General features: G+C 30.9%; 1 protein-coding gene across 1 annotated transcript; it reads left to right on the forward strand.

Annotated features, from left to right (window-relative positions):
• The first annotated feature begins 316 nt into the window (after window positions 1–316).
• Window positions 317–27,452, forward strand: hid (head involution defective). Its single transcript, XM_075380403.1, has 8 exons — window positions 317–400; window positions 3,755–3,862; window positions 5,440–5,784; window positions 8,065–8,436; window positions 10,384–10,479; window positions 17,885–18,004; window positions 19,346–19,423; window positions 27,216–27,452. The coding sequence occupies exons 1-8, from the start codon at window positions 317–319 to the stop codon at window positions 27,426–27,428; spliced, it is 1,416 nt and encodes a 471-aa protein (XP_075236518.1). The 3' UTR covers window positions 27,429–27,452.

Here is a 27,452-nt window from a genome sequence, read left to right on the forward strand (position 1 = left end):
ATATGCAACCATCAGAGCGATTTTTTTTCTTCGACAAATAAAGAGAATTCTTCAAAATTAATCTATTTGGGAAGAGTACTTGCTTACAAAATGATAAAAATATACGGGCCAAATTGAGAACCTCGTTTTTATTCATTAGAATCAATTAAAAATAAAATGTATTTGTACCATAAACTGTTAATAACATTAGGCAATAGTTTTTACTACTCTGTTAAATTATCAACACGAAACTAAAAAAAAAAAATGTAGTCGAGTAAAAAAAGACATTCATTATTTCAAGGATGAGTAAAATAAATTTTTTTTTAGAAGATAATTAATGGATTTGAAGGATGATGCTAGAAGAAAAACATCATCAGGTTTAAATAAATGTTTCAAGAACACCCAATTACCGTATTACACGGTACAGTAATTTACTTTGAATCATCTTATAGAATTGTCTTTGTCAATTTCTATTTACTTTTGTTTTTTGTGTTTAAGAGTAGTATTACTTCACAGTTAAATTGTTTTACATTGAGTAACTACCTGTTCTCCATTCAGTACAAGAGACCTGCCTGTTCAGGTAGTAATTTTTACCTGCTATACCACATCCCGACTTCAATTCCTAGTTACAAAGTAGAAAATATATAAGTCAATCCCAAAATAATAATCTCTAATAACCTAAGTAGTTAATATGATATAAATGAAAGTTGATATAATAAATAAATGAAAAAATATAAAATGTCTCATTATACAGCCTACAAGAGTAAATCAAAAAATTATTACTACTCTGCATTATATACTACTACAATAAACTAATAAATACTATATCTCAAATCATAATATAATTATAGCTTATCATGTCATGTCAGGAATAGTAGATGTGCTGTAACAAGTTTCAGTAACACTAAATATTTTTAATTAATTTTAAATAGATTAATCTTGAAGATCTTTTAGATTGTTAAATCAGTTATTAAAAATAAAAACTGGAACATAATAAGCACGGGTGCTCATACATTGAGCACCAGAACCTCATTCCAGTACTACAATTTAGTTGAAATAAAAAATTTTTTTACATAAATTTATTTTTTAATTTAAAGTCTGGCCTACATTTTAACATAAAGTATTTTTCATTATCATATTTTTTTAATGAAACATATTATCCCTTCCTTAAATTCTGTAATGAAGGACACCGCCATAAATTACAAAAACAAAATTGCACGAAAATTGTCCTTGCTTTTGGATATCAACGGGAGCAAACAGCGACAAAATAAGTCACTAAAATTCTAATTCACAAAAAAAAAAGTTAAACATTAACATGAAAAATATAAGTTTTGCTTCTTATCAATGTAAACAACGAAATGAATGCAAATTTTTGATAATTTCATGTAATCAGTCGCCTGTGACTTTTCTTTCTTTTTCCTGTTTAGCCTCCGGTATTACTTTTCAGATAATACTTCAGAGGTTGAATGAGTACGATACGTATGAGTGTAAATGAAGTGTAGTCTTGTACAGTCTCAGTTTGACCATTCCTGAGATGTGTGGTTAATTGAAACCCAACCACCAAAGAACACCGGTATCCACGATCTAGTTTTCAAATCCGTGTAAAAATAACTGACTTTACTAGAACTTGAACACCAAAACTCTCAACTTCCAAATCAGCTGATTTGGGAAGACACATTCACCACTAGACCAACCCGGTGGGTAGTCCCCTGTGACTGTGGACCGTATTCTTACAGTCTGCTATAATACAAAATCAAACATTCTGGTACTGCAAAATTTACAAATGCATCTTTCTTTTATACTGAACTAGTACACTGCATAAAATCAAACTGAAAACTAGTTTGATACTAATATTGTTTGTTTTCAGGAAAAAATTACATATTTGTTTTATACAGAATGTTTCATACATTCACATTCTTAAATGTAAAACTATTTATTAACATAAAATTAGTTAATATGAATCATTAAAAAAATAATAAATAAATATATAACACCCATTTTTTTCTATTCTGAAAACTTGTTCTGTTTTTCTTAAATACTCCCAAAAATGTAATATTTCTAAATGAGAATGTTAATAGGATTAAAATAATATTTAAAACGATTATAAACTTAACTTTATTGAAATTTTTCAAATTAAATAATTACTAAAAAAAAAAATGTAACTGACATAAAGACCATTGTCCCTGCCGATGCTATATGTTACATATATATATTGGGTCTGAAAGGTTTAAGATAATATATCTCAATTTTATTAATGGTGATACACACCTTGTGCAGAAACTCACATTATTTACCCTAAAGAAGACCATATAACATTATCTAATGTGACACAAAAATGTGACAAATAAAACTGTGGTGATATCAATCATAAAGTAACTGAAGATGGAAATTGTAATGAGAACATTTTGATGGATGATTAGAATGACAGAAAGGAAGATGATAAAAAAGAAATCAGAAAAATACTAAGCTGGCTCTTGTAGGCAGAAAGCTGCAAGAATGTACACTGTGATGGTTCAGAAATATAATACAAAGAAGTGAAAATATATTAAAAACAAGATTCAGATGGATTTGGTGGGGAAAAGAAAGAGAGGAAGGCCTAAATAATTATTATGTAAGATAAGTAGATACCGAAGGATATGAACAAAGGGTTAGAGATGAAGTAAGCCCGTAATAAAGAGATTTTAATAACTTCAGAAAAAAAAACAATGAGGAACAGAAATATTGTCAACTTATCACAGAGGGTTTTATTTAGTCACCTGTTGTAACTAAATAAAACTTCTAAGTGTGATAAAAAATTCATAAATCAAACTAAAATTATTGCTAATTTTGCCAGACATAAAGATCAGTATCTTTCACATTAACAAATTAAAAGCACAAAAAATGCAGAAATGAAAATATGTTATCAGTTATAGTAAATCAATAAAATTATCTAAACATTAAATTCATAAAACTGAAGTTTTCTTTGTACACTATTCAGTAAATTCTTCATTCAATGATATTCTGCAAAAATATCATTAAAATTGTAACAAATTAATTCATCATATTATTTTTATTTTCTTTTTATATCAGTGAGTTTTGTTTGTTTTTTTAGACATTAAGGAACAGTACCCATATCAATCTTAACTAAACATTCAGCACAAATTTATCTACTCTGTGCTTAAATTCTATTTTATATGAGGTTTAAACAAAAAGCATCCGACCTTGGCATATAAAAACAAAAATACTTAATCTATTTAGTTGAATAACTTGTTCCCTTCAAATTAGGCCTCTTCTGATGTATCACATTTATTCCAGAGATGTTTCCATTCTTGAAAGTACTTTTCAAAGTAATTTTTAGCACCATAAGTCCTTGTCACTTTCTTTTGTTCTTTTCTCTGCCTTCAAATCTCATTCCTCCAAGTGGAATCTTAAGCTTAAGAAAGAGTCAACAATTGCAGGGAGCCATGTCTGTTGGGTAAGGAGCTTACTGAAGCCGTTATTGGTGGGGTTGTGAGACTACCCCAGTTTTTTTTTTTACTTTAGAGTTTTTTCTAAAATGAAATACCTACTCAAATGTTACTTTTATCACTCAGAAATTACTTAGCATTTTTACATAAAATTTAGTGCAAGTATTCTGGAATCACATGGGCACAAATAAATGTAATATTAACTAACTAATTACCCACCCTAATGAAGCGAGAAAAACTACATTTAATTAAAAATGTACTTTTATACTAATAAGTTTTTTAATACCTTTTAATCAATAAATAATGATTTACCTTTTACTGTATTTCAGATGAAAATTGAAGAATCACTTTTAATTGTTTTGCTGGTTTCATTCCTAAGTATAGTAACAAGTTTTAGTGGTGATGATAGATTCATTAAGAAATATGCCATGATGAAGGTAAGTTATTTGTAATGTAATAAAATTTGTGATGAGCAAAATAATATAATTATTATTAAATACATATATCCATTTTTTTCCTTTCAAAAAAGCTTTATTAAGAGCTTTTTAATTATTTTTCATAGTTTTTTCCCAAAAACAAATAGCAATCTTGAAGATATGTTATACAGTGATCGTTGATAAAAAAGAGAACGTCAAGAGATTAGAAGCATACATGTACAACTACTAAATGGTTTAGTAGACTTTATTTTGGTAAAAATATATTTTAATATAAAATAAGCAAAGTCAAAAAGATGTTGCAGCCGGTAATGATAACAAATAACAATAAAATACATCTACTTTCAAAGACAAAAGCAATGCTTCCTAGCAATTTGTCAATATAGGAAAATATCAGTCACTAAAACCTACTAAATATGTCTTTTCATAAATTTAATTTACATTTTCCAATTACACTTTGTATTGAACTGGTGGGATGTATTTAGATGGAACGGGTCCTATTACAAAGTGTTGCCAAGTTATTTCTTTGCAGTACAGGGAAAAATACTAATGTTAAGAAACTTGTTATAATTAAGACAATAATAACTCTTAAATTGGCCTGAAGCAGAATATAGTTTAACCTATTAATAAAAGAAAGAACAGAAATTTAACGATTAACTTCTAAATACTATTACTTAATTGTTATAATACTCCATAATTAAAAAATCCTTGCATTAAAAAAAAATTGTTGTTTTATATATACAGAGTTTCTAAAATTCTACTTGTAAAACTAAACAAAAAAATATCCTTAGGGAAAATGGCAATTTCTTTCATTCTCCCCCTGTCTGCTCCGGTAGAAAAGCCCAGCAGAGAAACAGCACGAAGGGCAGCCACAAAAGAAGAAATTCTACAATTCTCCTATCTACCTACCCACCATCCTTAAAACTTACAATTTACTTCAGTCAGCACATGAGACTCCCTCCAGAGAAGGGGATGCATTGCTTCCCAAAAGAACTAGGGTCACGGTAGGCGTATTCCTGCTAGCCCAAAAGGTGATAGCAGTGAAGGGACTTCACTGCTTGAAGGGAACAAGCCAGAAGTAAAAGACTCAAAAACTTAGTCTCCCACAGTCAGACCCAGTAAATAACTTTCACGTTGACCCATATGGACAGGAACGCAAGTTACCAAATTATAACTTATTATTTCATAATAATAATAATAATAATAGCACATGTTATGTTTGTACGATCTTAAAACAATATAGCAGTCGCAATGTCATTAAAAAAATATAATAAATCAAATTATATAGGCTTCTAACATAGCAAAATTTATTTTATTAATTATAATCATTTATTATAACATCAGTATATATGTAATTGTTTAACTGAAGAATGGCTCACAGTTTTTCAAAAGTAAACTGAACAAGAGGCAAACAAGAACATAAATCTGTCCAAGTCCATCTGTGAACTAGTTTTGGACTTCAAAGAATTTTAAAGCCTTATTTTATTAAATTGTTAGTAAGTTAATTGAGTATTTGTTTTTATGTTATATATGACATAATTTATAATAATTCTATAAAATTTGTTTTGTTTTTTTAACAGGTATATGAAAGCTGTTTAGGACCTGAAGTAGTAAAAGAAGTACGTAAAGAAATGAAACTAGCGACAGCTAAATGTTCTGGTTTAATGCCAGGAAATTCACAAACATTTGTATTACCATCAAATAAAGTCAATATTCAACCACCACAGAATAATAATATTCAGTTTCATGGACAACAACCGAATTTAAATAGTCATACAAGCACATCACAACAAAAAGTCGGCCAGACCACATCACATAAACAAAGTCCAACTATATCTTCAGATCCAATTAAATCATCAGCGCCAACATTTGATATAAATAAATTACAGCAAGCCATACTTGAAGGATATAACAAACATATATCTGTGAGTATTTTGTTCTCTTCATCTTATTTATACATTTGAGAATATAAAAAAAATGTATATAGTAGGTAAATTGATCAACCAATTAATTTTCCTGATATATTTCCAAAAATAATACATAAATAATAGACATTTAAAAAGAGTACAACTCATGGAATAATAGTGTATAAGTTACAAATTTATAAATATTATATTGTTCTATTTGCCAGATGATACTTATAATTAGCTGCAGATAACATTTGAAACTTACCTTATACAAGATTAAGTCAATTATTATCCGCAATGTAGTTATAAATATTATTGCAATACAAATAGGAAACTTACATGTACATCATTTTTCAACATAGTTCCCTTGCATTTCAACACACTTGCTCCATCGTTGCACAAGCTTCCTGATGCCCTCATAAAAGAAGGTTTTCGGCTGAACTGCAAGCCAGGAAAGCACCGCTTCTTTCACTGTTTCATCTGAGGTAAATCGCCGACCTCTTAATGCCTCTTTGAGTGGACCAAACAAGTAGTAGTCAAACCTGCACAGACATAAAAATTAAACCATGCATGCGTTTTCTACGCAACACGACAATACTAACATAAACAGAAATATAACTAAATTTCAGATAATAATTGAATTACCCTCGTAATAGTATCATTTCAGTACCTATTACTTTGTAGTGTGTCAGCTAGATTGTTTTTCAAGGATGAGCATGCGTTTACCATATATACATTCACCTTTAAAGTAAATTTATTTTAGATATAAATCCTTGAAATGTGAGACAAGTTTCAATAAGTTTTCCAGTCTACAATTTCCAATCAGACTCCAATCTCCAGTAACAATAGGTCAGCTGTTTAGTACATTTAGTGCATAATTTCATGAGATTCAAATGTACTTATTATAAAGACCCAGGTCAACCATCTCACTCTTAACTAGAAATTCTTAAAGACTTAAAAGAAAATTTAACTTGCTTCAACCAGAAAATTTCTTAAAAGGTAATTCCTACCCGCTAAAGTGTCAACAATTATTACTTTCCCACCTACAAAAAAAAAGTCAAAATTGAATGTTAGCAAACAGAAATTGATCATGAATTAAAAGAGAAAGATTATGAAAAAAATTTACAATATTTTGTTGGTTTTAATTTCTTATTGATATAAATAAGACTGAGGTTCTGGATCACAGTTATTTTAGTGGCAAGCTTAGTTATGACGATTGTGAAAAATAAAAATATTAAATATTGAGCAGTGAGAAACCTTACATTTTTTACTGACTATGATTACAACCATGTAGAATTGATGTTTGGTGTGCAACCTGTGATCGCTGATAAAGAGTTTGTTTATGTTTTAATAAAATATATCGATCGTAAAGTTTATTGTGACTTAATCCAACAAATTATTCCATTGTTAAAAGGAAAACAAGGAGAATGTTAATTTTAGCAAGAAATTCAGTACAAGTTTCATTATTTCCTCCATACTGGTAGCAATTCTGCTTTTTATCTGGAAGGTTCCGGGTTCGAATCCCAGTTAAGCTTTAAAAACTACAAAACTGATCTATCATAAAGTGCTTCTAATCAGGCATAAACCTGTTCCTGCTCCAAGAATAAATGAATTTCCTTATACTTCGAATGTTATGATAGCCATACTGCAGAACATTTTTAATCATCATCTGATCTTAAGATATTTATAACCATTAAGAACTTCAGCTCTTACTCAGACATTCTTTTTCTTTCGGGATGTTAAATCCTCACATACTTGACTAAATGAAAACTAACACTGAAAGTGAGAGTTCAACCATTATAAAAAGTAGGTGTAAATCTTATGATGTGAGTAAGAGCCTGCATTCAAGTTACAGGAAATCACTTTCAACACCTATTGTGAAATTAAAGATGTGTAATTTGATTCTTATAATATTAAAAAATAGTTTAAGTTTCCATTACCAATTATAAACTTACATTCTTTTTAAAACACTATGTATATAACTATGGTTAGTGTGAATTCACTTCATCCTGAAGAGTGCACTAAAGTAGGCTATTTTACATTAAGTTAGCAATGTTTTAAATCATGGTAATATCAAATGTAAAGTCATTTTAGTGATCCCTGTTGTAAAAGTCAACCGTAATGTAATGTCAAGTATGCGCCTTCTTGTACACAAATATGTGGATCCTCTGTCTCTGTAGCCCTTATTTTAACTCCTTTCAAATTGATGTAATGAACAAAAATTTAAATTTTAAATAGTTTTCCAATATTCCTCAAACCTGTATTTTAATACATTTCATTTTAATCTTTTTATTTCAGCAACAGCAAACATTAGCATCGTTTACAACAGGTTCTGCTTCAGCATCGGCACCATCTGGAGCTGCAACTGCAGCAGCATTACAAACGCCGATGCAATTTAGCTCGAATGCAGCTAATAATAACAATTTATTACAACAATATCGTCCTCAAGCATCTGCACCGATTCCACAACAATATAATTTACCACAACAAAATTATAATGGAATACCTGGAGTTTACACACCACCTAATTATCCGATGTTTTATCCGAATACTCCATATCAACAAGTACCACAACAACCACAACCATACTATCCAGCTCCAGTAACAAACAGTTTATATTATCAACAGCCATCATATTATCCATATTATCCAGCTAGTCAGCGTGCTTCTGTAAGTATCAGTTTAATTATTGATTAATTTATTTTATACAATAACCATTTAATCTATTAATCACTCATTTACTTTCATAATTAAATCAAAATTAGGAAAATTAACAAAAAGCGTTATGAACACTTTCAAAATTATTTTTTTTTTAAATTTTAATGGATCATTTTAAAATAACATGCACTGCTCTCTTTTCAAAGTTAATTATATATAGTCAAAAAAATTCTCTTGGTAACTTTAATAATAAAAAATTAAATATATTATTAACTTTCAAAAAGAATTTCTGGAAGAAATCCAAATAATTTAAACACCATTTAACTGCAAAATGCATTAAATAATTTTTTTTAAATATTAATTAATTTTACAATTGATCATCTATAAACTGAACCTCTTAATTCAAAACTTTTTAGAAGCCCATTAACATAGGTTTATCACAAAAATTCAGTGTATAAAAATTAGTTACCTTCCCACACAAGAAGTAGACAGTTTTTGGCACAGCCAAACAAGGTACACTTTACAGCTAACAGCTTCTTGATACTATTTTTCTAATCATTATTGTATTCTAATTAATAAGCGAGATGTAGCAAGCTTGAACAAGGGATGCAACTGCCACAATACCTGAAGACTTCTGGAATATCATATGAATCAATGAAAAAACTACAATTAAAATTTTCAATTGATTTATTACAAATAAATATATAAAATTAGACCAAAATTAAGACACATGCACTAAAAATAAACCTCAAAAAAATTAGCAGTTCTTTATACGTTTTTTTAATTCATCTGCCTAGTACCTTAGATCAAGTTATTTCCATGTGTCATTCTTTTCACTTCTTCAGATATTCTTTCATTCTTTCTGAAGTGGCTTTCCTCTTTTCTTTTGACATCTTTGATTCCTTTTTGGTTGATACTTTTTCTTAAAATCTTAGGTCTTTGTTTATCATTGTCATTTTGATATTTTGTCTGTTAGTGACATTGTTTTCGTGGATGTTTAGTTCTTTTGAGTTCTTCAGTGTGTTTGAACCACTTTCTCTTGATTTTTCTATTAGTCGATAGGTTTCGGTTCATCTTTTTCATTTGACAATAAAAGCTGGTTCTTCATTTTCTCATTGTATCAGAGTTTTTCAATTTTCCTCTATAGTTTTTCATTTGGTATCAGTTTTGTTTTGGAATTTTGGCCTAAGGCTTTTTGTGATTATCTTTTTCTTTTTTCCAGCTTTTCAATCAGTCCTTTCGCTGTTTAGTGTCTATATGTTTATAAATACAAAATTAAAAAATTTCTATATAAAATATATATTAAGAAATATAATTTATAAATACAAAATATATATAAATAAAGAATATGGGGCTGTAGCGCAAAAAATATGCGAAGTTATCCATTTAAAGTTTTTTGTGTTTTGTAGTTTGAGAGAGTCCCTAGTAGTGGCACATTTAAAATAAATACTCATTATATAATTTCATACAATTTGATGAAGCAAATATCCTTGTGAATGTAACTAAAATGAAAAAAAAAAGAGTAATAATATTAAGTAGTAACAGTAAGGTGATAATTAGATTTATAAATAATTATATTCTGCTGATGCGTTAAAATTTGTTACAATTCTTAATTTTATTTATTAAAATACAGATTTACAATATATTTTTCTATCATACAGCATCATTGATAAGTATATATAAATTATAAAATATATATTCCGATTGTCAAACTTAACAGATTATCATAATTGTTTGTTAAAATATTAGCCTATAATTCAACATTTTAACAACCCCCACCCACTCATGGAGTTAAATTCTAGTAAATCTGGTGACGAAACATATGCTCTAAAACACATCATTTTAATACATACCCAAAAAATTCACATAAAGATCATTATTCATCATTATTAAAGATCATCATTGATCATTATTTGTTCAATTTGGATATAATAAAACAAATATTTTTTTTTTTTTCAGAGAGATCTGGATATACGTGGTCAGTTGGAAACTTTGTCAGCGAAGATGGCTGGTAAAGTTAGAAACGTAACATGTGTAATGCAAGAATTAGGTTATGTAAGTATACAATTATAAATGATTATTTATCATGTTTTCTATCTAAGGAGCTTTAGTAATCTTTCCCTCAAAATAAAACAAAGAAATTGCCATGTTTTATTCTAATAACGTTTCTCAACCTGGGGGTCGCAACCCCCACAAGGGTTGGCAGTAATATGGAACGGAGGGGGTTATGAAATTGGCCAACAATTTTACACATAAACAATAATGAAATCATTTTATGAGAAAAGAATCATTTATTATAAACATTTTACTTACATTTATAAGTATACATGTAAAGAAAATAAATTAATGAGGTGATTGCAAAGGTTTTTCATTTAAAAGTTTCTCCATATGTGGATCTATGTTAGAAATATACAAAAGCAAATTGTTTTCAATGATAAGATATGATTCCGTATTTAGTTTTTAGTGCAACCACAGACGAAAAATTCTTTTCACAAAGGCAAGATGTGGTGAAAGGGATTAATATTTTCAATGCTTTTGTGACCAAATTTCCGTATTCACTTTAATGAGCAAGCTAAAACACGAATTGTAGTTGTAATGTTTTATCGGTAGACATCAGTAAGCTGGTTGTGAATCACTATTAACTTAGCAGCTGCAACATTTTCACTAAATGGATTTAGTATCCATCTCTTTGAAAAATCATTTTCATTTTCTGGGAAATGCTCTGCCAACTGAATTTTTAGCTCACACAAATGCTATGAAACTGTGCTATCCAAACTGTGATACATAAATAAATTAGTACCTTCTTCAATCAGTTTTCTCAATGTAATCAGAAGTGAATGAAAACATACTAAAATGTTTGCTTTGAAGGCGAATAATTCAGATATCAAGCTTTTTAATGAAAGCTTGAACTTTGTCTGTCATTAATAAAATGTTTTTATCACATCCTTATAAATTCAGGTTCAAGTCGTTTAAATGTGAAAATACATCAGCTAAGTAAGCCAACAGCAACATATACTCATTATTCTGTAAAAAAAGTTGAGGATGGCATCTGTTTAGCCTGGAAAATACAATTAATTCATCTCGCAATCCCAATAACCAGGTAAACACTTTCCCCCGCTATAACCATCTGACTTGTATGGAAAAGAAGAGATTTTTTTTATCTTTTTGCCCATTTCTTCACATAGTTTAGCAAACAGCCTACTCTGTAATGGACGACTATAAAAAACGATTAATAAAATTAATCATTTTCACTGCTGTACAAAGTCTATTTGAGATTTTTCAGCATATTTTGTATGGCAAGAGCATGTTGGTGAATAAAGTAGTGCATTCATTTCGTCCTTGGTATAAGACGATCTTTTAATTTTTCAGAAATTTAATTTTCTGTTATTGCCTTTGCAACATCACTAAATACTGCAATACATTTTGACCAATCTATTTTATAATTTTTAGTAGCTTCATAAAAAACATTGTCCTATTTTATGACTGGGTACTGATTTGCAAAACAAAATATTTTCTTTGACTGATCTGTTGCTACCTCATTCTTATCTCACAAAACATAAGAACTGAGAATATTTGCCACATCTATTGATTCATTAAACTGAAAAGTAAAAAATCCACTTGAACTCACTTGCTGAATAATCTAACTGTGAACAGTAACTACATGTTATCGATTCGCCTTGATACTGTGTCTTTGGAAAGCAAATTTTTTTTTTTCAGTTTTTTGTTTTTTGCTTCTTCCACACCTTCTAAAACATTGACCATATCATTTGCAACAGGCAATATTAGGTTTTCTGCAATTGTATGGGGTTTGGACATTTCAGCTACCATTAATGCTACAAGACAAGATGCTTCCATATACTTTTATCAGTATGCCTTGATTTACAAATAAAAGCTTGTTGGATTCTCAAAGTACGTATTTTTTTTTTTTTAATTCCCAAGGTTTGCTTTTATAATGGATGCTTAGTTTCCAAGTGTTGAAAGTAAAACCATAATTTAAATAACATTGTACAATCTTGTCTTTTTACCAATCAATTCACTGGATTAAATGGCTCAGTTCATTTTTTCACAAATTTATCCATTCTGCAAAAGAATCCAATTGAAAAACAAACACTGACAGTTTGACTGCACACTTAAAAATCAAAACTCAATTATTATTTATATTTTCAATGAAACTATGCTTTTAAAAACTTAAATAAATTTTTAAAAACACATACTTCGCATATTAAATTAAACTGACGTTCTACAATCCCTTATGCCTGTAAATTGCTCATGTTTGTACACTTCGTATATGCATGTTCATTCCCATAGCTATTAATGCAGCTTAATAGTTTTAACTAGGTTTCATTGAGTCCTGAAATATTCATTATATATTTTTTTTTACTATTTGGAGGTTATGGAGCTAAAAGAGTTGAGATTTACTGTTCTAAAAAAAACACAAATTAAATGAATAACTTTTAATAGTTACTCATTTCACTGTAAATCATTACACATCAGTAGTGGATACTGGTACTGTTCTTTAAACAACAAGAAAGAATTCTCCAGTATTAAATTACAGAAATCAATGGAAAATGCAGTAAAATCAGGATTGCAGGAGCATCATAAAACACAAAATTAAAAAAATATATATAAGTCTAGTAGCATCTGTGAGTCTGTTACTCTTTTAAGTAAAAACATTCATCTGATTGAGCTGAAATTTTGCATGAACATAGTTTTAATATTTGGAAAGAACATAGGACTATTGCTGTTATGAAATGTTACACTGTTTGAAGATGATGACTATGTTCCATGCCGATATTCTATTTTATTATAACCAAACCGTTGGTTAAAGACCAGTTGGAATATTTGAAATTAAATGTTTTACAATAACGATCTGTTTGTCTTTATAGATATCTCTTTTGGTTATCATATGACTTTAAAGGTGTGTTAGTGTATGGCACACCAGCCAACCAACAAAGTCACTGCCACTATTAATGAGTGTACAATGCAACTGGCTGTACCTGCCTCCAGTTATTTGAATAAAAAAACATAAAATAAAATATAAATAAATAAATAAAAAATGAAAACGAAGTACATTCACCTCAGGTAATGCGAAGTATTGTGCAAAACAGCTTTTTACCTGTATGAAGGATGGGTAACCAGATACAACCATTATTTTAAGATGGAGGTAGACTATTCTGAAACCCACATACTTTAGATTACTTAAGGTTTTGAGTCCTCTCTCTTTCTGTTGCCTCTGGAACCACCATAAGGTATTACTCTTCAGAGGATGAATAAGGATGATATGTATGAATGTAAATGAAGTGTAAATGTGTATGGCGTCTTGTACAGTCTCAGATTGACCAATCCTGAGATGTGTGGTTAATTGAAACCCAACCACCAAAAAACAATGTTAAGGCTTTGAGTCTGGTGCTGACCAAACTGTTGCTCTAAAAAAATTACAATACACTGATAGTTTTTATAAACTGAACATTTTTTAAATGCTATGTATCATTATTATTCTCACAAACATGAAATTGATGAACAGAGTGGGGGAATCCAGGGGCAGAGCCCCCTGACCAGCTAATTAATTATAAAAGAAATAAATGCAAATTATTGAAGTTATATACATATAGACATAATAAAGAGCCATGAGCACAACAGTTGTGAGTGACCTGACGTAAGATAAAGCCACAATTTTTTTATTTTCAAGAATAAACAAATTTACTAAGAAAAATGGGAATAAAATATTTTTCCATTGCCTTCTTCATGCGACCCATTGTATGGTTACAAATCAGCATTCAACCTTACTGAAATGCAGATAATATTCAATCTTTAAAGACACACTGTTCACTAGAGGACTCAATAATTTCAGAGACAGCATCTCTGAACTTACATGCGCCTGAAACAGATGGTAAAAAGTAAAAATAAATGTACTCCTATGAAGAAATAATGAACTATAGTGTTGTCTACTAATAGAAGAAATTTCAATACAAAAAATATAAGAAGATTGTAGAAGATATCAATGAAAATTATTGAGGAAGTAATTTGCACATGTAAACTCAACAATAGTGTAGAAGAAAATCTTACTACAATATTTTGAATAAATTGATAGGAAGAGCTTTTAAATGAATTGATAATAAATTAAAAATGGCAAGAATGCAGAAGGGTTTTATCTAGTTAAAACCAAAGAATTTTGCTATGTTCATGAAAATTGTTCTGTTTTCTGGTTTGACAATATAGATGAATATCAATACTTTTTTTACTTTCTTGTACGAAGTAAATAAATACTGTGACTGCGAAAAAATTCAGTTTCCAGATTTCAATGGAAATATCCATTTTGACCATCCCTGAATCCATTTTAACTAGTTTCAGTGTGATGTATGTATCTTGCATAACTCAAAAACAATTAGCTATAGGATGTTGAAATTTTGGATTTAGTACTGTTGTAATATGTAGTTGTGCACCTCCCCTTTTGACTCCAATCGACTGAACCAGGGTCCAAAAAAGTCAAAAATCAAAAACAATTTGTATTTTGGACTTTTTCCTAACTGCAATAATAAGCCCTCATTCAGAGCTTTTCAATAATATATCGTAAGTGGTACTTATTTTCATTGGTTTCTGAGTTATAGCCAAATAAAATTTTGATAATGAAATATTTGGATCTTACAAGGGGAAGGTACACCAAATCAAATCATTTGAACCAGTTCAAATATTGATTTGATCAATATATTAAATCAATATATTGATTTATTAATAATTATTAACTTCTGGTTGTAATAAAAAAATTACAATAAATAATAATTCAATAATAACAATAAAAAAACACGTGAAAATGTATTAGAAGTTATTAATGAAATAAAATGTTATGTATTTTTCATTTTAAAAAAATGTGTATATGTAATTTAATAGACGTATAAGGAAGTCAATTTTTTTTTAAATAAACAACTAGTAGATAGAATTTTTAATTTACTACATTTAAATTTATCAGTGCCAAACCATTGGCACTGATTTTACCGTTGCCCATTTTTATAAAATGAAAATTGCTACCATTCTGTAGTCTGATTTCAAAACATCCCACACAATATAGCACCAACTTCATTAATATATGCAGCGACCATGAAATAACATACTTAAATCACCAATTCTGAGACGATGTCTCATGACTGTAATTTTCAAGAAAATACTCAGGCAAGAGAAAATAAAAGAATACAGAAGTGTATCAAACCATTTTGTTACTGATAAAATAAAGAGTAATATTATAATCAATAAAACTTTTTTTTAAGCAAATACAACTTATATATCTGTTAAATGCTATCTTACACCTCTACAGTTATTAACCTTTATTTAGAGTTATAAACCATAAAATACTAATTTAAATAAGATAATTTATATAAAAGAAAAACACTAATAAATTTTATTACCTATATTCTACCTTCTGCAAAAATGACAAAATATTAAACAATTTTATGGAAAATCATACAAAGTATGTAATTGTTTTACATCGTTTTTTACGCAATTAAAAAAAAAATAATCTGACTCCTTACACCCTACTTAAAATTATAGATGTAGAATAATATAGTAAAAAGCACAATCCAACTGTACAGCATTGAGTGTTGTCAAACAGTATAATTTATTTTGTATCTTTCAAAGCTGGGTGAGATTGTTTACAAAATTTATTATTAGAGTGAGAGTTTGTTTACATTTAATACCAGAGCAAACAATGGTGTATAAAACACATTAATCTACAAAGTATAAAGCAGTTTCATAAAAATGTTTATAAAGTAACAATGAATGATAGCCTGTTTCTGTGTTGATGTATGGTTTCAGAGTAACGGTTTTTGAGTTAAGTGTGAATATCATCAGCATGACATTCTTCTTTACAAACAATGTATTCTACTCAATCAAAAAGGCAATGAGAGACCACTTAACTTTCCTTAGTAAATCTGGTATGGAATCCTTGTTATTTTTGAGATTGGTTATATCATTTTAAGAGTGATTTACTTCTCATAACAGATCATCTACAACAATAAGGATATGGCATATAACAAAAATTATTTTGTTAAATAAGTACTTAATCAATTCATACTTAATCAAAATTATGTCTGAAAATAAAACACAAAGTATTAATAAATAGATATACACACTGAATGATTTTTTTTTTCAAGAGGGGAAAATAATATAATAAAAAATATGGATAAGTAATACTCTCCTGTAGGGGTCTGGGTAAGGAGTTTATAAGTCTTTTTTTAATTTCTTTACCAAATAATCCAAATGTTTGAAGTGGGAAAATTTTTTTCTATTCCTAATGTGTATGTTCCAATCTGTTCAACTTCTGAACAATACACAACTCCATGGTCCAATGAGATGAAAATTTTGCGTACAAAATGTAAATGAAGTGTAGTTTTATACAGACTTAGCCCAACCATTCCTGAGATGTGTAATTAATTGCACCCTAACTACCAAAGTATATCAGTATCCACTGTCAATATTCAAATCCATATAAAAGTAACTTACCTTTACTAGATTTGAACCTCAGAACCTTTGACTTTGAAAATTAGTTGTTACACAGTTGATTTGTGACAATTTAACACTAAACCAATCCAGCAGGTTTATGTGGAGAGACAATGTGGAAATTTTATAGCATACAAAAAAAATATCAAAGTTGACTAGGATTTAAACCTGCAATTTTTTAGATGAAAGGCTGAAATGCTACTTCCACCAAAGAGTTTGATTACTCAGGAACTCGTAACACACCAACCAAATTTTTTTTCATAAGTAAAGATTTTCTTTAAGGAAGATTAGGCCTGTTCTCAGGTGACTACTTAATAACTGAAGATAAACCAATTGTTATAGCATATATTCAGGGGTAGTCAGTGTAATTCATTAACCTAAAATATGAACCCTGGATAAAGACAACCCAAGGAACTAAGGATGTAAAGACTTCCATTATTTAAAGAGCCTTGAAACACTCTTTTGGGTGGATATATTTGTTTCACTTCATAATTTATCAATGGATTGTTAATTTATTTTTCCACAAACCATATTTTTCCTTATTGTTGATCTTTTCACCTACTAAAGAATTCCTAAAGAGTTTTAGAAGACCAATGGATCTATGTAAATGTGGAGATCTGTAGAATTGTATAGTTTGGCAAAGAAAGCTCACGTAAGGGATCAATCAGGTGTTTCTATTCTGATTGGTATCTGATGGTTTTACAAAAACTTTAACATACTCAAGAACTTAAAATCAAGATCTCCTTAAGGTATACATTCACAGAACGCTAAAACATGCATCATTTAATTCAAACAAACTAAAATTTTCCGTACTACATTCAATTTATATACCATAAAAACTAAGGTGTGAATTTAAAAAAAAAATAATTTCTTTTAAGATTTTACCTGAGAAAATGTTAAACCACAATAAATTTTGTTTATGTAGTATGTGTAATGAAATTATGTTTGTACCTTTAATTTGTTTATATAGCTGGATGAAAATCTTGAACCTGCATATGATAAAATGGTCCAGAGAATAAATAGGCTTCCTGTGCCTGAAGATCTTAAAAAAGATATGAGTGACGGAGTTGAATTTTGTCGACAATTTTCTGTAAGTAATCAGTTTTTAGTTTTCTGCTGCTTTAATATTCTTTTACGCATATTTATTTACAATTTTGAACTGTTAAAACCATAATGTAGTGTAATTTAAAGATGGAAAAATTTTTTTAAACTGACAGTACACTTTAATTTAAGGTGAAATTATAAAAGCTATAAGAGCTCATTTTTTTGTTAAAAATTAAGCTTCTTCAGAGACTGCATCTGGGAGCACACAGTGATTTGGCACTTTTAGATGTGATATTGGTATTTAAAAAGATTTTGAAACAGCTTTTTTTTCCCATAGCTAGAATAGTGATATTAAAGAAGAAAGTATGGTGATCATGAAAAAATGTGGTAACAGATTTTATGTAAATTTTTAACTTTTGGGATCCAACTAGTTCATCAAGACAAAAAAAAACATGTATGTAAGAAAGTATGTTTGTATCACACTCCTTTTGGTCTTGTATTTGAGGATTGACCAAACCTGAGAATTTCTTCAAATTTGGCTTAAATATTTCTACACATAGGGGCATTGATCATTTTTTTTTTCAAAACCTGTTGAGGGGATGGGAATATCGCAAAAGAAAAGTGATTTTGATTTTCTTCAGAGGAATTTAAGAGAAAACTTTATTAAAGTAAATTTGTGACCTACATTGAATAAATAAGTAATCAAAAAATCACCATTTAAAACTAAAATATACAGTTTTTTCTTTCTCTCTATTTCCCTTTGGTTTAAATATCTTTAAAAATTTGTTTGAAAGTTTATATTTCATACATAGAACTATCAAGAAAAATCTACTATTGTTTTAAATTATATAAGCTGGACCTAAACAGCAGAAAAGTTTCTGAAAATTTTATCTTTCTTATTTTATCCTTTTGAAGGGAGACTTAGATTTTTTTTAAAACTTTACGTATGCAAATTTCTTACATATCAAATATTTTTAGTATTTTTCTATATATAAATACATGCATAATAATTATATTATTATATGATATTATATAACATAATAATATTATTACATATGATAATAGAAAATGTAATAAAAGCTGTGTAAGATTTGTATGATTCGACTGGTGTAGCCAGGAGTCATGCAATAATCGGCCAGCTTTTTTAATATACTTTCAGTAAATGCACTTTATAAAAATGTTCAGAAAGATAGTAAATAAAGCAAATAGAAATTTTAGTAAGTAAAAATTTTTTTCTCTCTGAGGGTTATCTTTTAAACATTAAAAAAAAATGGCTTCAAACAAAATACAGGTACTTAATTTTAAATAGAAATTATAAATAATTAAATTGGTTGATTTAATTTTTTAAGTAGTTGTAACTGTAACGTTTTTTGTTTTCTTTTTTTAGATGTGTGTTCCAGATGAGGGTAAAGATAAACTGGCAAGAGAAATGGTTAGGCCTATGTTTTTCTTCCGATGTTATAAGGTAAACCACTTTAATTCTCTAATTACAATTATTTAAGAGGCCTGACTAACCTAGTAGTAATTCAAAGCTTAGACAATGTTATCGTCATGCAGTAAAATCTTACTTTACTGAAATTTTGATAAAAAGTCAAATTTTTTTATTACTCTTACATCATTTTGTTTTTTGTTATAAGTAGGCAACTGTTACAAAGTTAATATATAACTCATTTTAAAACAATCAAGAGAACACAGAATTATTTTCAATTTCGTACTAGACGTTTATAAATGTATAACCACTTCAAAAGATTTTTCAAAGGGAAGTTATAGTAACATGAAACAATAAATAAACTATTATATACTTATGTAAATTATAGTATTTTTATAAATCTGGAAAAAAAAACAATCCTAAGAAGCCACTTCTTTGAAATTTGTTTAAATACATTGAATCCTCACTTCACTCCTTATGTTTTCAGATAACTTACTAAGTACTAAGTACTTTCCTATCCATAAATGATAGTGAATTCAAAAAATTTGTTTTATATTTAAATAAAACCAGAGAATACTTACTTCTGGTAAAATTGGTGATTTATTTTGAAACCTACTTCCCATTATCACAATTGTAATAATCATAACTATATATATATATATATAAAATCAAAATGGTAGTACTCCAGAATTTTGGAAATGTTACTAACATGAACTTTGTTATTGCTTATTAAATATTGTTCTCATATGTTTTTTAAATTTTTAAATTTGAGTAGTAAATTTTCATTTCCCCAGAAAGCAATAGCATAACATAAAATAGATTCTACATAAGCAGGACAACATAAGTAATCATTGAACACAAAATTTTAAAGCTTTTTTATTATGAAGTCTGTTATATTAATTTTTATTTTCCCGATTATAGTTTCATTGTTACTGCAGTAACACATTTACAAACAGAAAATACAGCGATCGGCCAACATTTTCATTTTCAAAATTTTTGTAAATTCAACGTGTATAGCCCCTATACCAAATCAAAAGGCTAAAAAATTTCTAGAAAATGCATGAACTTATTTATATACATGTGTTGGCATATATTTTAATTAATTTCTCTGGACTGGCTCAACATAAATACTTCAAAAATGACAAAAAATTTCTATGATAATGTATTGATGACATTAAATTTTGGACAAAATTAAAAAAGAGTGAAGAGAATGGTTTTTGCAATAAAGTAATTATCAGTCAAAAAATTAAAGTAGAAAATTGACTCAATATTTATTAATGATAATATTTAAAACTATATCTTAAAAAAAGGAATATTAAAATCCTAACAAATTCAAAGATCATACACCAAGAACACACTGCTACTATCTGAGAAAAAAGTTTAAAAAAATTAAGATTTAACATGAATTCATGAGTCACAACTGTAGTGTTGAAATCTCTCTAGCCATTAACATGATGGAATAACTGTTTCAATATGGTGGAGAAGTATATTAATTCTCCAGATTGCATTTTATATTACGCTAATGTATCAGGCATTAATTTATAATATAAGAGATGAATATAACTTAGCATATAGTAAAGAGCAATGATCCTTTATGTCATAAATCTTGGCTTAGTACAACTCTCTAACACTGCCTAGATTTTGTATGCCATTTAACATACAGGTTGGGAAAATGTTTCTTCATATTCTGCCAGATGACTGGCTTTAGGTTGTATAACTCTACTAATAATAATCAAATCTTGCGTGCTTTTGAAAGGTGATATTTTACAGAATATTTTTTGAAAGGTTATCACTATAATAGTTTATTTATTTAAAAATGATTGAGTCTTGAAAAGAATGAGAATAAAATTAGACAATCTATAATTTTTTATTACAAAAAAAGAGAAAATGCAACAGCCTGCTAAAAAAAATGTGTGATGTTAATGGACATGATACAGTTATCATGTCCATTAACATCACACATTTTTTTTACAGTGACGTTCCCGAGTTACGCCCTTTTAACAGCATTTTTTGAAATTGATGCCGAAATGAATTGAAAATTGCTCGGTTAACAGTTTTAATCACTTTTAAATTAATTTTTAAAAATCGGACATCATTACTTTCAGCGGGATAATCGATTTCAATAAACTGACGCAGAACCTGCGTAACTTATTCAAATATATTAAATAAGATTACACCCGTACGAGTAAATTATTCATTACATTAAAAAAGATTCTACCGAGATTTAAAAATAGGACGTATCTCGAAAACGGTGCATCCTAGCCCAATTCTAACGCGATTTTGAAAGGCTTACCACAAAGGGTAGTTTCCAATTTTTTGAATCGATTGCCGCTAGTTTCATCTAGCCCAAGTCCAGCCGTTCTCGAGAAACGCCCTTTTCACAACATTTTATGAAAGTGATGCTGAAATAAAATGAAAATGTGCTCGGTTAACAATTTTAATCACCTTTAAATTTTTTTTTTTAAATCGGACATCATTACTTTCAGCGAAGGCAAAAAATTAATTAAAATTTCTACTTATGAAGGTTGTTTAATTACTTTGCCGGTTAACGGTGAATAAGCCACTACATTTTCATATATTAATAAAAAAATATGCGATTGTATTTGGTTTAAAATTCTCTTCAACTTCAATATTAATTTTCAAATCAATAACGACCATTTTTTTTTATTCATCCTGTCGTGAACAATCAATCACGTACAAGGGATATTTGTTTTTATAGTCTGAAAACGTACATGGCGAATCGGTCAATTTATAATACAATTGTTTAAACTCTAGATTTCGCTGAAAGTAGTGATGACCAAACATCATAATAAAATTTACACGACCATAGTGTCATTAATTACACGATCATTAGGGATGTAGGATGTAGAGGGTATACTGAAATGAAACGACTAGCACTAGATAAGGAATCTTGGAGAGCTGCATCAAACCAGTCAAATGACAGGACAAAAAAAAAAGTGTCATTAACCATCTCATCAATAAATCTAAAACCTCCATCATCCCGCTTTCACTGAAAGTAATGATGCCAAATTTTAAAATAAATTTAAAAGTAATCAAAACTGTTAAATGGGCACATTTTCAATTTATTTCATCATCAGATACAATTAATATTGAGGTTAAAGAGAATTTTAAACCCCAATACAATCGCATATTGTTTATTATTATTATGCTTTTACGGCCAACATGGGACCACTTAAGTCAATTTTAGTTGGATCTTTTCTGAGAAAAGCGTGTTATTTTACTCTTTCGAGCTGCCCAGTATTTCTTCATCCGTTCAGATCTTGCTTTCTTTTCTTCATCCGTAAACACCCTCTTCGTTGTATTTTGTCGTTTGTCTGTCTTTTGTTTAAATCTAATGCTTTTATCTTTTAGCTTTGTAATTTTTCCAGTTTTATTCTGTAGGTCAGTCAGGGAAATTCCCAATTCTTTCATATCTTCTCTAATTTCTTTGATCCATCCTACTTCTAGCTTTTGGAACCAGAGTTTATTAATATATGAAAATACAGTGCCTTACTCACCATTAACCGGCAAAGTAAATAAAACAACCTTCAAAATTAATTTATTTTAATTTTGTTATTTCATGAAATTTTTAATTTGTTTATTTTTATTATTACTTTTTATCTATCTATTTTTATTTTTTTGTAAAACTGAATTACGCTTACTACACTCTTTCATGGTGAAAATTTAGCTAAGTGATAGAGGCTCAAATCCCAACCCCGTAGGGAAAGACAACCGCCTAGTGACGTTCCGGTCGCAAAGCCCCCCCCCCCCCCCACAACTGTTCCTTGCCTGTTGGGTTTTAACGGGAGTCGTCTATCGCCCTCTGACTTTTTACATCTCAGTAATAAGCATGGCCTCGTTGGGATACCACCGAGGTATTGCAAATGCCTCGGTAGACATTTGCATCGGTGATTTAATAACTCAGCTTATGGCCTTCGCTGAAGGCCTCGTCCGGACATCTTGAATGTCCTACGTCACCCTCTGAACTAGCTAACTGAGCTCGCGGAAGCGCGAACCCCGCGCATAGTTCTACTTATTATGAGCCAATTTCGTGAATGTCTCCTAGTTCGAGGCAAAAACAACACAACATACCACCAAACATGTTGATCGCAACAACGAAATTTAGTCCTAGTTTCCTTAGTGAAACTCAGCTTTCGCTTTAATAAACCCCTGACTTAGGTTAGTTACGGACTACGGTCTGGTCTACCACGGAGAGACGGATTGATCGCCTACTCCCACTCAGTTCCATCGCAGAGTCCCGCGTAACATTCACCACTATAAACCTTCGTCGAGATGCTGCTACACCTCACGGCTGCATGGCATCCCATGCCCATCGGCAGTGCAGTCGCCGTTCCGCCGACAGCTTAACAATTCAAAATTGACACCTCTCATCTAACTAACCGTGGCTCGCTTCCAAATCGCCTATCTTCGGCCAGTCAACTGTTCAGGCGGACCCTAGCCACCCAGGTTCCTACTCTACTACCTTCTAGATCCCTTCGACCGTCCTGCGCAGGGCGAGGAAGCAAAGGAAGCCAGCAACAATTGCCCAGTCTCTGCGAGTCCTCCAGTTGACCAGCAGATCAAAGAAGGAGTTAACTCTCTCAAGTTCCCTTACAACTCTGGTACGTTCAGCTTCGTACCGGGGACAGACATGGTCCACAGTGTCATCGACCCTACAGTCCAGATACAAGCCGGAGTCAACCAACCTGAACCTAACCAAACTATCCCTAAAAGCACCATGTCCCGAAAGGAATTGAGTAACATGCCGATTGGGGGAAATCCAGCTAATCGCTCGCAACTCTCTAACATTGGGGAAAATACCATGCGTATATCGACCAGTAGAATAATCGTTCCACCTAGCTTGCAAAGAATAAAACCTTGGTCTTCAATCTCACGCATACGCTCTAACGTGATAGAGGCTCACAGTTCACAGTTCATTAACTCAATTCATTAAATTGCCAAATCTCCACTATTACATACATATACAGGGTCCGGCATATAAATCTGACGATTTTGTAGTAATTCTTATGTTGGCACTACTGTCAATGAGAAGGCAGGAGTGTTGTACATCGACATGTCTATTCATCATGCTATTTCAGACAGTATGTCGTGGTCGGGTGAACGAGCGTTTGTGATTGAAGCCTATTTTAAAAATAATGACTCGGTTATTGTAACGTTTATTTCGCAGACATTTCAATTTAAATCGACACGCGTCTGTTCCTAGTAGGAATACGATATTGTTGCGGGTTAAGAATTTTAGGAACACATCGTCTGCTTTAAAAATGAAACAAAACAAGACGAAAACGGACTGTGAGAACGCCTGGAAACATTAACGCTGTAAGGTTAGCTGTTACGCGGTCTCCACGACGTTCAGCAGCGAGACATGCTGCTGCGCTAGTCATTTCTGATAGAAGTGTACGACGAATTCTTCATGCCGACCTGAAATTCCATCTGTATAAGATGATGTTAGTGCAGCAACTTAATGCAAATGATTGGGCGTCTCGCAAAGCAGCTTGCGAGGTCATCCTCGAAAATGTCCACCAGGATGCCGTTATTCTTTTAAGTGACGAGGCGCATTTTCATCTGTCAGGATTTGTGAATAAACAAAATTACCGTTATTGGGCTTCGCATAATCCACGGCAAATTCTTGAAAACCACTTCAAAGTCAATATGTTACACTGTGGTGTGCGGTTTCAAAGTTCGGCATAATTGGCCCATATTTTCTTGAAGAGTTAAATCCCAGAGTAACAGTAACATCTCATAGATACGTAAACAAGTCGAATGAATTTCTGCGACCGAAACCGAATGACTTTCAAGGACATGAATTTTGGTTTCAACAGGATGGTGCCACCGCCCATACGGCGAGAATAGCAATGGATGTTCTGCGAGAAACCTTTCCTGGACGTTTGATTTCCCGATTTGGTGACATTCCTTGGCCGGCGCGTTCACCTGATCTGGCTGTTTGTGATTTTTTCTGTGGGGGTATCTCAAACATAAAGTCCTGAGTAGATTATAGAACTCAAGGAGACCATTCAACGAGAAATTGAAACAGTTCCACAAGTGATGATTGAGCGAGCAATGTTAAATTTTAGAATGAGGTTAAGTGAGTGTGTGAGGAGTAATGGAAAACATTTGGATGACATAATATTCAAATAAAAAAAATTTATGTAAGTAATTCACTATAAATTGCAAAAACTGATCTTTAATTTGATATATTAAATGATCTAATAGTACGAAACACAGTTTAATTATTATCCCTCAAAAATCGTCATGTTTATATGCCGGACCCTGTATATATAGGCTCCGCCACGGGAAACGGACGTTTTACAAATTAACGACACTCCACTCTCTCTCTGAAGATAGCCTCCATTCTCTTCAATAGTTGACGATTGATCTGAGCGATGTTCTGCTCTATCGCTTGTCTCAGTTCGGCCAATGTACGAGGTTTGGTTTCATACACCAAATACTTTAAATACCCCCACAAGAAAAAATCACACATCGAAAGGTCTGGTGAGCGAGGGGGCCAATGCAGATCACCGAATCTGGAGATAACGCGATTAGGGAACATTTGTCTAACAGCAGCCATCGACACTCGGGCAGTATGGGCCGTAGCTCCATCCTGTTGAAAATAAACATCTGGCAGATTAATTCGTCGTCGTCTCAGCTCATTTTTCAAGAATGTCTTCACCATATTTACGTAACGATCAGCTGTTACGTTTAGTGTTCCCGTTTTCCTCAAAAAAGTAGGGCCCCACGATACCAAATTTCCCGACGCCGCACCACACCGTAACTTTGGGGCTGTGTAATGGTAATTCATGTAAAGTGCGTGGATTTTCACAGGCCCAGTATCGGAAGTTTTGACGATTCACAACACCATTGAGATGAAAATGAGCCTCGTTGCTCATTATCAAAATCGCATTGGGCTCATCTTCCAAAATTTGGAACATCGCTTCAGCAAAGGCTGCACGTTGTGGGTTGTCGCCCTCTGTTAACTTGTGCACAACTGACATTTTATAAGGGTGAAAACCTAAATCTCGGTGTAGAATTCGCCGCACTGAACTACTGGATATTCGTAGTGCTGCAGAATGCCTACAAACTGAACGTCTTGGACTAGTTAAAACAGCCTGTCTTACACGTTCCACATTCTCCGGAGTTCGAACTGTGCGACGTGGTCTCGGTGGCTGCCTTTTCATTAGACTACCTCCAATACGAAGGGCATTAACCCATTGCAAAATGATGTTCCGGCTCGGTATATCAACCTGCCGAGGAACGTTAAACCTTCGACGAAAGAGACGTTGAACTTCTGTAACTGATTCGCCGCTCCGCACAAAACTGTCATACACGAAAACGCGATGCTCTACATTCCAAAGTGGCATGACAGCAACTAAACAATGAACAAGCATAAACTGTAAGGTCATACGAGTGACGCGCCGGCCTTGGCTCCCCTCTCCAACTCCTACCGGATGCGTAATACCAACTTAAAATACGTCCGTTTCCCGTGGCGGACCCTTTATTTATATAGCCAATAAATAACACTCCCATTAACACGAGGATTCCAACTCGGGGTCAAATATCTCAATCAGTTTGGCCGATGAGCTGCTACATTGCAACATACACCCTAAATACATTACACTCCTTTTTGGGCAGTTGTGTAATAAAAAAACCTTGTTTTAATTTTGCATTAAAATACAAAGAATCTTTTTCCTCATCCCTTTACGAATAATATCAAAAAGTAACATTTTATTAGATGAGTAAAAATATTTTTTGTCTATTTTCTTAATAATAAAGTAGGTTTTTTTTAATTTTTATTATTATTATTGTTTTACAGCATAAAAAATTGGAAGCATGTATAATGAAGGATGTAAGAGATCGTTATTCTTCAGCAGAAGAAATAGGAGAAGATTCAATACCTAGTGGTGTAGGAGCTGAAATGAGATCAATGAAAAATAAACAGAAATTTATGTTAAGTGAAGACACAATGGCGACCGCTATATATGAATTTCTTTATGGCGGTGACAGTGTTGATTTAGATTCATTGTAATCATATATCATATACATAACCTGA

The sequence above is a fragment of the Lycorma delicatula genome, chromosome 12, assembly GCF_047948215.1.
Source record: "Lycorma delicatula isolate Av1 chromosome 12, ASM4794821v1, whole genome shotgun sequence".
NCBI classification, from domain to species: Eukaryota; Metazoa; Arthropoda; class Insecta; order Hemiptera; family Fulgoridae; genus Lycorma; species Lycorma delicatula.

Excerpts from the sequence above, each read along its gene's own strand:
- hid (XM_075380403.1), top strand. The coding sequence starts at position 317 with ATGGATTTGAAGGATGATGCTAGAAGAAAAACATCATCAGGTTTAAAT. Across the intron at positions 18,005-19,345 it reads AATTTTGTCGACAATTTTCT|ATGTGTGTTCCAGATGAGGG; the intron begins GTAAGTAATCAG and ends TTCTTTTTTTAG. Across the intron at positions 19,424-27,215 it reads TTTTCTTCCGATGTTATAAG|CATAAAAAATTGGAAGCATG; the intron begins GTAAACCACTTT and ends ATTGTTTTACAG.